General features: G+C 42.9%; 1 protein-coding gene across 1 annotated transcript in view; it reads right to left on the bottom strand.

Moving 5' to 3' along the window:
- The window catches only part of LOC308124192 (voltage-gated potassium channel KCNC1-like), a 123,853-nt gene that overhangs the window by 36,958 nt on the left and 74,628 nt on the right, over positions 1 to 12,267 (bottom strand). Inside the window, exons 2-4 of the mRNA XM_080487082.1 lie at positions 11,995 to 12,126; positions 8,933 to 9,794; positions 3,782 to 3,994 (exon numbers count right to left, since the gene is read on the bottom strand). Of these exons, the coding sequence (XP_080343208.1) occupies positions 3,782 to 3,994; positions 8,933 to 9,794; positions 11,995 to 12,126 (1,207 nt within the window). The remainder of the gene's footprint in view (positions 1 to 3,781; positions 3,995 to 8,932; positions 9,795 to 11,994; positions 12,127 to 12,267) is intronic.

The following is a 12,267-nucleotide window of genomic DNA, read 5'->3' as shown; positions in this document are numbered from 1 at the left end:
TAACGTGGTGGTTTTATTTTGACAGTCACCATAATAACAATCTAACGTGGTGGTCTGTCCTCGAGAATATCCGTGTTCTCGTGGTGTTAAAGTTTAGAGCTCATTGTTCTCTGCTGTGAGTGTGTGTGTGGTTTCATTACTCAAACAAACTACAGCACCCACTAGTGGTCCAACATGTGAACTACACCTTTTCAGTGTTTCTGCTAAAACAGACATCTTTTTCACAACATTGCTGCGTAAACGCAAAACTTTTCTGAAACAGAAATGTCATGAACGATGCATTTTCTCTCGCAACATCGAGTAAATAAGAGAAAAGCTGAGGTGGCTAAAAATAGCTACAGAAGATAAAGTTTTAATAAAATTTGGATTATTCTAAATTTTAGCTGTAAAACCCAATAAAGAAATCCAGTTTTCTTATGTAAATAAAAACTTTAAATATACATTTATGAGCTGTGTTAAACCACGTTTTACAAGGTTTTGTTTGAACAAAAATTTTACGATTGATTTTAATTGTTTTTAAATGTATCTCTTTTGAAATAGTTCACTGTATTCTGGACAAACAGGGATTTTCATCTGTGGTCAATGAGCCACCCAGATTAAACGTCCATGATGAAAACATGCTGAAAAGCTTCATATGCTTCTTTTCCACAAAAATAATTGTTATTCTTCATATTGAGTACAGATTTCTAAGTAGTATGTTATTATTTTCATCAACATTTGTCTGGATTCTGTGTTAAAACAGACGGAGTAACTTGACTTCATAAAAGTTAACCATAAATATTAAAATAAATGTTAATCTTTTTAAGAATTAGACCCAAACTCAACCTGCAGCCCTTTAACAGAGAACAATCCTATTTCTCATTCTACTGGAGAACTTTCTCATGTTATCAAATTATCCTTGTCGTGGCAACAAAAGTTACTTTCTCTCCAAAATGTAACTTACGATGTTCGCAAAAAGTCCTGATGCTGGAAAAGCTCCGTGTTCAGTCTCTGGTGGATGTTTGAAGAATGGAGGACTTTCATCAGTGCATGGAGTCCATGAAGACTGAACGCTGGAGAGTTAATGTGTAAATATCTGTGTGTGCTCACGAGCTGATAATATCTCACTGAGGACTGCTGCTGATGATCAGCCACAAAAATATATAAATACAACCTACATACAGTTTAATACACGTCTGCTAAACTGTGTTTTACTATTGTCTTTGTTGACCGAAGTGCTCACTGACACACAATGCATGTCTGAAAAGCACCCCAAGCCCACAAGGCCTGCACACACACACACACACACACACACACACACACACACACACACACACACACACACACACACACACACACACACACACACACACACACACACACACACACACACACACACACACACACCTACACACACACACACACACACGCACACACACACCACAAAGTCACTTCAATCTACATTAACAAGCAATCTACATGCAGCCGAATACCTGTGTATGTGTGTGTGTGTGTGTGTGTGTGTGTGTGTGTGTGTGTGTGTGTGTGTGTGTGTGTGTGTGTGTGTGTGTGTGTGTGTGTGTGTGTGTTCGAGGGAGAAAAGGTCGGGATCATTTACACACGAGGTTTTTGGTCACAGGGGCATTAAGAAGAACCACAGTGTCAAAGAAAACAGGAGGTAGGACAAGAGAAGAAGAAGAGAAGGGGGGAAGAGGAGGGGCAGAAAGAGAGGAAGAAAGGGTGAAAAGTCAAAGTATATAGAGAAACAAACTGGAGTGAGAAACAAACTGGAGTGAGAAACAAACTGGAGTGAGAAACAAACTGGAGTGAGAAACAAACTGGAGTGAGAAACAAACTGGAGTGAGAAACAAACTGGAGTGAGAAACAAACTGGAGTGAGAAACAAACTGGAGTGAGAAACAAACTGGAGTGAGAAACAAACTGGAGTGAGAAACAAACTGGAGTGAGGACGAGGCAGCAGAACAATGATGAAGCTCCATGTGATGACACAGTGCTTTTAATCTGTGCTAATCCGTCTCCACAGATTAACGCAGTGAAAGTTTTCATTTCAAAACAACGTCATTTCACTGCTGTGTGACTTTTCCTCCTTGTAAACAAATCCCATGAAAATCCAGACTCCAGTCCACAGAGACAAGAACACATGCTTTGGGTTGAGCTGCATGAGAATGAAACTGAAGTTAAAGCCTCTGATTCCCTGGAGAAAAACCGACTGGCCTGCACCACCCTATCCACCCACTCCACCCACTCCACCCACTCCACCCACTCCACCTACTCCACCCACTCCACCCACTCCACCCACTCCAGCCTCAACAACTCACTCTTATTTGTACTCAGCTTTGAAAATTGGAATTTCTTTGAGGCTCATTTTACGTGTGATCTTACACAACGGCTTCCCTCCCTTTTCTGTCTTCATTACATTTGTATATTGCAAAGCTGAATGCCAGATTTCCTGATTATTGATTATGATAAGATTTACAAATTGTTCAGCTCCAAAGACACAACTAATCTCCTTCATCTAAAATATGTTGCTGTTGCTACTTCAATCCTTTTAATTCCAATTTTATTATACCATTATATCTACAACACATTCAGTAATAAAAACTGTAACTTTAATGGAATAAAATATGTTTTTACTTTCAGATTAACTCCTTTTATCCAGAAAAACAAAACGGCAGGTGGGAAAAGGCGTCCCCCGAACCCGAACTCAAGGCTCACACTGACTTAGAAAGACGCAGTTAATCTTTATGTGAGAGTGATGACTGGAATGATGAATTTTCACAGGAGTTGTCGACACACTTTGAATTCCATCAGAACTGAGAGACAAAAATCAAATCTTCCCTAAAAGACGCTGTTTGAAAATGAAATTACCAAAGTTTTACACAGAGCCGAGCAGACTGCTCAGGAGGTAGGATGTGTGTGTGTGAGCGAGGTAGGATGTGTGTGTGAGCCAGGTAGGATGTGTGTGTGAGCCAGGTAGGATGTGTGTGTGTGAGAGCGAGGTAAGATGTGTGTGTGTGAGAGCGAGGTAGGGTGTGTGTGTGAGAGCGAGGCAGGGTGTGTGTGTGAGAGCGAGGTAGGATGTGTGTGTGTGAGAGCGAGGTAAGATGTGTGTGAGAGCGAGGCAGGGTGTGTGTGTGAGAGCGAGGTAGGATGTGTGTGTGTGAGAGCGAGGTAAGATGTGTGTGAGAGCGAGGCAGGGTGTGTGAATGGTCAATTCTTTGACTCTAATGTGGTTTGTCTCAGTCGTTCTGCAGCGACTCTGGAGCGGCTGTGCAGCGTGGGTCAGGGAGCCTCCAGCACCAGCGGGGTAATGATTAGAGCCACGTGGAGGACAGGCTAGTGTCCCTCAGGACAGGTTTGGGGGACAGGATGAGAGACGGTCCTGAGGGGAATCAGTTAGATGTTTGGAATGAACCTCTTCTTCATGGGATTTTACAGTGTGATGGAGCGAATCTAATGTTGGTCTGCCATAAATGAGAAGAGCATTAGGTGTTCCTAATATTCTCTCTGTGTATGTATATGTGTATGTATACGTGTATGTATATGTGTATGTATACGTGTATGTATATGTGTATGTATATGTGTATGTATATGTGTATGTATGTGGTACATGTATGTGGGGCTGTTTTCACTGTAACACACACATATCAATCAAGACCATGCATCGAGCGACAACCTGCTGCTTTCACTCAAGTACGGCCCCAACCCCCCCACCCCCGACCCCCCACCACCCACCCCCCCGACCCCCTCCGTCCGGCGCCGCCCCGTCTCCGTCTGCCTACCTTTCCGAACGTTCCCGTCCGTCGTGCGCTGGAACTCGCCGGCGCTTAGCAGGAAGCAGGCGCGGTCATGTGGGTAGCGCTCACGGCTGGTGGTGGAGCCCAGGCCGCCAGTGGCCGGGCTGCGCTCGTCGCCCAGGACCTGGTCGATGGTGGGGCAGTCCTCGTTGGCCAGGGCCGCCGCGTTGGCCGCCGCATCACCGTTCGGTTTGGAATCTAAGAAACAAAGGCGAAGCAGCAGAAGCCTTGGTCAGGCCAAAGAGCACAAGACGGAATGAACTCGGACACGTCAAGTGAAGGAAACCAAACTATGATAACTTATTACTGCCCAGTCAGGCAGCAGAGTGTGTGAGGTCATTCAGACTGATCAGTGCAAGAGTTTCATCCTACAGACCACTGATTTCCAACCTTCTTTTCTCGAGGGACCCTCATTTTAACCATGTAAACCTCGGCGACCCCCTCCGTACCACAATTCCCCAAAATAATAAAATAATGAAGGAACCTCATAACACACTATTGTTGCTCTTCCACTAGTACCTACTCAGCCCTACTTGACTCAACTTGCCTTGCCTCGCCTCTACTTGACCCAGTCCCGGCCGTTTATAATTACATATAGTATCACCACGGGGTAGGCGGAGTATTAGTACTTTCCCCATCATGCACAACTAATCCCCCCGATTTGATGCGGAGCAAACATGCATTGGATATCAGCTCAAATAACAAATTAGATAGTATATATTTCTAAGGATTTATTAACCATATTACAAAATGTGGATTGTTACGATGATGCTTCACTGCCCAGTGTTTCAGTTTCACTGGTGCCCCTGTTAACCGGTGACTTCTGCCACCAGCCGTGAGCAGCACCTGATGTTGAAATAAGACCGAGAAACGCTACGATACTTTAAACTTGAATGGAAATCTGGTGAAACGGCGTTCGTCAGGACAGCTACGGGTTTCGGTCTGGTTTTTAACATCTGCTGTGACGAGGGGACGTTGGAGGAAGCTGGTCACCAGTTAACAGGGAAACCAGTTAATCTGAAACACAGCAGCTGGAAGACCTCCTTATACTGGTAGCGTTTCGCTCTGTCGAGCTCCTGAATCCTCTGGTCGCTGCCAGACAAAGAAATGCCGGATTTCTGAGCGTCTCTCTCTGGTTGTCAGCGTTCTGCTTGTGATCGGGTTTAAAAAATGGCGGCGAACGAGTCGCCTTCTGACTCATCTGTGTCGTGGCCTGTCGGCCAATCAGCAGCTGCCGTCTGCTGACGTCACACTGTCTACTGGCCTCAGCTCGCTGGGAACCTCGGTTACCAGGTACCACAGAAGTACCTGGTACGGTGACTAACATGTAGTGGGAAAGCGTCAATAGCGGGTAGAGTCAAGTGGAGTCGGGCTGCGGAGGAACAAACGAGAAATAGAGCTTCTTTGTTATTTTTTGTACCATTGACTTCCTTTTTTCTGAGGATAAACTGGGTTCACACTCCGTTTTGGGGAGTTTGTTGTCCAATGCCTCTGCAAAGCCCTATTCTATGTAACTCTTGGTACCCCATTATCTATTTTTACATTTTTGACAGATTCATCTTTCTTTCAACGGTTCTGAATCCGCTGTGATTCAGAGGAGTTTCTCGCTCTGTCAGAACCGGTGACCAATCAGATGACAGGAGGAGAGGGAGAGCTGCCTCTTGCTGAGGTTCTCAGGCTGGAGATCTGGAGCTGCAATAGAAGCTGTGGACCCTTCAAGGGTTTGGAGATAATTTACTACACTTAGTACTGTTGTTGACTAGTATTGTAGAGACTTCAAAAAATCTCCACTAAAAGTTTATCAGAACATTGTTCCTGAAAGAAATGCACATGGTAACATGACTTTTTTTAATGCATTGGGATTTTATTTTCTAATCCATTTTGTTGGAACAACCAGAATTGTGTGATTTCTAAAGCACCTAAAGAACAAAATTAGCATTACTGAAATTTCACATGGTGGAAATACTGCACTTTTTTTTATTATAAACAACCTCCATTTCCATTTCTATTTATTAATATTTCCAGAAAGGTTTTCCCCCAAGGACAATGCATTATCCAAAGAGCTGTTGTGCTCATACCCCGTTTCTCCGTCACATTTCAAGTAAAAATACTTCATTTTTGAATTTTCATTTCAGTAAAGTTTTGTGTTTACACAGCACCATTCAGAAAATCATGTCCGTTTACATAGAAATGGAGAAACATTGAAAACGTTGTAGTTTTCATGTTGGTTCACTAGTTGGACCCGTTGTTCTTATTCTTCTCTTCCTAGTTCTTGTACTGAAAGCACACACACACACACACACACACACACACACACACACACACACACACACACACACACACACACACACACACACACACACACACACACACACACACACACACACACACACACACACACACACACACACACACACACACTCACACACACACACACACACACACACACACACACACACACACACACACACACACACACACACACACACTGGAGATGATGGACATGTCTATTAAAACAAGCAGGGATTAGATGTTCTTGACCGTTGCGTCCGGGATTATCGCCACATTCCTGCCTGGCTAGTCCAGAAGTTCTCTGAAACCAGATGGACTGGTCAAGAGAGAGTAATACCTTTTTTCAGCTTTCCTGTCCAATCGTAAATTAAAATCTATTTTAGTGCACTTCACTCCAGGAAGAACGAGGACACCAGGAAGATATTTACAGCTTCAGAACCTCCTCCCTTCACAGCCATTCACTGTTGAAATCTCTACCCCGTTCATACATTTTGGATGAGGAGAGGAACTTGGACAGTTTTGTGTAATTGTTATTTTTCTTCAAGGTCAGTCTTATGATCAACCTCAGAATTTAAGGCTTATATACGTGATGTTGGGCTCAAGATTCCATTGAACTCCTCCAGCAGTTTCTCCCCCCAAGAGGAGAAACACCAGAAACAATAAAACAGGCCGTAAAACAGCAGCAACCCGTGGAGGGTACGCACACCCTATAAAGAAACTAGAGAATCAAGTGAGCTTCCAGAAGCTACTTCAATCTCTGTGGAGGAACCGGGTTTCAGAACCGAACCTCGCCAGAACTCTCTGTCCTCCTCTCCCCCTCTCTCTCTCTCTCTCTCTCCCTCCTTCACTAACCCAGCCCTGCGCGTCCGCCACCACTCATGTTATCTGATGGAGATAAGCTCACACATGTAGCCACATTTAGCACCCAAACTGCTCTCTGGTGCCGCTAAACCACGTCCAAACCATCACCAGAGTTCTGGCTGCAGGTTCCAACATCCAGTTAGAACTCTGGCGCTCGGAACCGGACTGACAACGGCATCCGGTTGTCACTGGAACACAGTCTGCCTCGGTGAACCGGGCGTCTTGTTTATCTGGTTGCTAAGCAACCGCCTCCACCCCCAGAAAGAGCGAGTCAAACGCCTCTAGTGGTCGCGTGGGTCATTGCAATCCCTCTTGACATCCACCTGGTGGACACATCAAAGCATTGCGCTCTCCCTCTGCGTGCCGCTGCATGCCCCTAGTGGTTGGCATGGTCACCACACTGAACCCGACATCTGCCTCCATCTGGTGGACGTTTGAGGTCATTACACCCATTCAACCTGATCCCTCCAGACCACGCACGCACGCACGCACGCACGCACGCACGCACACACACACTCTTTGTACATAGTGTTTGCTGTTTAATAGATTAGATCTCCGTGTTAGACGACGTTTGATACTTAAATGAGTTGATTTATGAGATGATTTCAGAATTATTTATGAATTAATAAATCTTATTAATAAACACCTGTTAGCTGAATTGTACGCTTCTTGGTGATTATTGTGTATTTATTGTTGACAATTCACTGGTTTGTAACAGTCTGTGCTCGGATCTCACACCTTCCCTTTTATTTAAGATTGTTATATTTTATGCAGAAATATTAACTAACTTAAATAAACCATTTTCCAAATGAGACTGATATTTTGGTATTAGCTATTTACAGATTATCTGGTGGTGCCCCGATTTATTATTAATGAATAAATAACCAATTTATTCAAATAAATAATTCTTCATTCATAAACTATTTTTGATAATTTATGAACTTGAAGTAATTACCCGATTACTTTAGGAGTTGTTAATTAGTAAATGACCATTTACTTCCATTGATAATTTAAAAATTTTCATAAATTACTTGTAGTGATTTATCCAAAACCAAACAAACCACAGCATTCAAATGTTCAAGCACACATAGCTAAACCAAACCTCACTGCAACAGAAACACAAGCAAGAACTTTTGCCATCTTTTCCTCCCAGTGGGATATTAGAATGAGTCTTTTAAGATTTTTCCAGTGTGAGAAGTTCTGAGATGATGTACGCGAGGCAAACCAATTTTGAAAAGTTTAAGTGATACTTTGTTTAACCTTGGGTACGTGGTTAGCAATGTACAAAAGTAACAGCATTTAAGTAGAAGTGAAGAAGTATTATTTCATCCATAAGTAACTTAAATGGGAGATGACGGACTTAATTCAGATTTACACTCATGGGAACACTCTCAATTCAGAAATGATATTTTCCAAGCCGGTAGCTCCAGCTGGAGAATGCACTATTTCTTTGTGTTGATCATTTACATTTTTTTGATACTATTTTTGTGATGACTCAACTGCATTGTTCTCGCTCTACTTTAAAAGGCAAACTATATAAGTAATGCAAAAAGCAGGTGAAAGATCATTGTTATACAAGTTAAAAGAGGAAATTTTTAGTGAATTTAAATCAGACTTGAACGCATCTGCTGATAAGTATAGACATAAATTACAATTAGTTCATCATTGATAAAGCAGACCAAGGAAACCTGCCCATTGCTCTTTGTTTTCAATATTGGCCAAAATGAGTGTGTTTGGCTTCACTGTAATGTTTTAGCAAATCAGAGCAGGGAGTGGGCTGGAACTCTTCTTCGAGACAAAGAGGCCACAAGGAAAACAAGTTAGTCACCACGGTCCTCACCTCTTTCTCTAACCTGCAATGATATCGCAGTAAAAAAAATCACTCATGCAAAAGTACCCACAAATTCTTTGAGGAATAACTTGCCCGTTCCAACACTTGAACATTGGAAAGCAAACACAACTCAGTTGGGTTTAATCACTGACCTGCTCTGTTGATCTCAATGATTTCTTCCTGTGCCAGCGGGCAATCTCCAGTACCCATCATGCTGCCAGATCCCACCATGCCTGGGCCGAGCACGGTGCCCATCAGCCTGTGCGGGGACGCAGTTGCCATGGCTAGGGCGTCTGGCTTGCAGTAGTTGGGGCTCCCCGGTTGTGGCGCTCTTGGGATGTGCTTGTTCCTCTTCTTGGGGAGCTTCTGCTTGGCCATGGCCAGGGAGTAATACATGCCGAAGTTGTTCACAATGACGGGCACGGGCATGGCGATGGTCAGCACTCCTGCCAAGGCGCACAGGGCTCCCACCAGCATTCCTGACCACGTTTCGGGGTACATATCCCCGTATCCCAGAGTGGTCATGGTCACAACAGCCCACCAGAAGCCAATGGGGATGTTCTTAAAGTTGGTGTGGGCCGCTGCTGTTGGATCATCTGGGTCGGCGCCAATGCGTTCAGCATAGTAGATCATGGTGGCAAAGATTAGGACGCCCAGTGCCAAGAAAATGATGAGTAACAGGAACTCATTTGTACTGGCCCGCAGGGTGTGGCCCAGCACACGCAAACCCACAAAGTGACGGGTCAGCTTGAAGATACGCAGGATTCGGACGAATCGCACCACACGCAGGAAGCTCAGCACATCTTTGGCTGTTTTGGAGGAGAGGCCGCTCAGCGCCACCTCCAGGTAAAAGGGAACGATGGCTACAAAGTCTATGATGTTGAGGGCACTGCGGAAGAACTCCGCCTTGTCGGGGCAGAAGACGACGCGCGCCATCACCTCAATGGTGAACCATATGACACACACGCCCTCCACATATGTCAGCCAGCTGTCTGTCACCACCTCATAGACGATCTGTGGAAGAAAGAAAGAAAGAAAGAAAGAAAGAAAGAAAGAAAGAAAGAAAGAAATTTGACTTTACATTCTTGTATTAATTCAGTACAATATTTTTCCACCATCTCATCACTATAAATATTCAACAAATATGCAACAGAATACTGAGTTGAATAATAATAATAAGAGAGAAAGTTTCACTTTATAAAGTGCCTGACAGGTTGTTGTAGAAAGTAAACATGAAAGTCATTAGCCCACTTTGTAAAGCTGAATTTAAGGACAACAGAAGAAATTCTGCAGCAAAGCAGCAGGTTGCCATGTTGACTGACCAGTAGCCGCCAAACTGCTAAAGCTAGATGAAATATTTACAGGTAAATTATTAATATCTCCTCAATCTCTCTTTCCTATGTATATATATATATATATATATATATATATATATATATATATATATATATATATATAAGTATATACTGTATATATATATATATATATATACTGTATATTTATATATGCATGATCAAACAGTTAGTTCTGAAAATTATTACAATCTCAAAATAAAGCCAATTTTGATAAAACATTGTGGTGCAAAATACAATAAATCCTATATAACCTCCTTGCTTGGTGGGTTTGTTGGACCAGATTGGAGCCTCTTGGTCTGTTTTGGGCCTTATGTTCTCTGCTGTTAAGGGAACATGAAACTTGTGTGTGCAGAGTGACGCGTGACGTCAAAATCGTCACCGCCCCGTGTGCGAGGCTCCGCTCTAACCCTCTGCAGTCGACCGCGCAGCCCAAATTTTGTGGGGGCTGACTGCTCATGCTCCAGAGCTACTGGAACATTGTCTGAACAATCACAATTTAAAAGCAAATAAAGATCCAGAGGCTCAGAACTCATGAAGTGAAATAATAAACTACTTGAGGAAAGGTGGAGAACGCCGGGCAGCAGAAGTGGAGAAAGTTTCGGGATCGTTTCATTACTTTATGGAACGTTATGGAACATTATGGAACATTATGGAACGTTATGGATCGTTACGTTATATTATGGAACGTTATGGAACGTTATGGATCGTTACGTTACATTATGGAACGTTATGGAACGTTATGGATCATTACGTTATTTTATGGAACGTTATGGAACATTGTGGAACATTATGGAACGTTATGGAACGTTACGTTACGTTATAGAATGTTATGGAACTTTAATGGATCGTTACGTTATCTTACGTTATGGAACCTTATGAAACGTTATGGAACATTATGGAACATTATGGAACGTTATGGATGTTTGTTGTCCTCGTCAGGCAGGTTGTCCTCATTAAGGTGAGTTAACAGGTAAATATGTGTCGTTGTACAGTGGGTGTCCAGTACAGGGTGGAGCTTTCACTGGTCCACTCCTCACAGGTTTTACTGTATATTTTTATATAAACTACTCTGGTCTCTGTTCTTGTCCTGTTAGATCTCAGTGTTGCATTGATACTATTGATCAGAACATTGATACTATTGAAGAGAGCGTTGATACTATGGATCCGAACATCTTAAAGGTACAGCACTAAACTGGTTTCGATCTTATTGATCAGACAGGTTCCACTTCGTTCATGTTAATGATTCTTCACTGAAGTTAAACATGGAGTTCCACAGGGTTCTGTGTTGGGTCCTATACTTTTCACATTATTCATGCTTCCTGTAGAAAATGTCATTAAAAAACACTCTATTAACTTCCACTGTTATGCAGATGACTCACAAATCTATTTATCTATGAAACCAGATGATACTAATCAACTTGTTGAACTAGAAGCCTGTCTGGGAGACATAAAGGTTGAATGAGATGTAATTTTCAGCTTCTGAATTCAGACAAAACAGAAGTAGCACTGTGAGGAACCTGGGAGTTATTTTGGACCTGGACTGATCCTTTAACTCCCACATTAAACTAGTCTGCAGGACTGATTTTCAGGCCCCTCCCATGATGAACCAGCTCCCAGTTTCAGTTCAGGAGGCTGGACTTTTCTCTGTAAAAATGTTTTGAGATGACTGGTTCGTATTTGGCACGACATAAATAAAGTTCAGTTGAATTGAATCCCAACTCTTCCAGATCTTCAACTCAAAAATGTTAAATTGACCAAAAGCCTTTGACCGCAAACCCAATCTCTTTAAACCTCATGAAGACTCTCTTAACCAAACTCAACTCTTTGATAAAGACTGTGGCAGAGAAACTTGAGCGTACCTCCTCGTGCGTCACGTTGCCGACTGTAACAAGCTCCGTCTTGTTGTAGATTGTGTTGAAGACTTCATGTGTCTCCAGGCAGAAGGTGGAGATGGAGAGGAGGATGAAGAAGAGCGAGCCAAATGCCACGTACTGCAAACAAAGACAAAAACAAAGACAGGAACACTTACAAGTTGTGCTTTGAGCTTTGAGCTTGGAAGTTTTTGTTTTTGTGTGACACATTGTCACACTTTTTCTGGATGAGTTGAATTATTAGCATCAGAGTGTTCATAA

The sequence above is a fragment of the Lipophrys pholis genome (assembly GCF_963383615.2).
Source record: "Lipophrys pholis genome assembly, chromosome: 19".
In the NCBI taxonomy this organism is placed as follows: domain Eukaryota; kingdom Metazoa; phylum Chordata; class Actinopteri; order Blenniiformes; family Blenniidae; genus Lipophrys; species Lipophrys pholis.
This window is presented reverse-complemented; position numbering and strand designations above follow the sequence as displayed.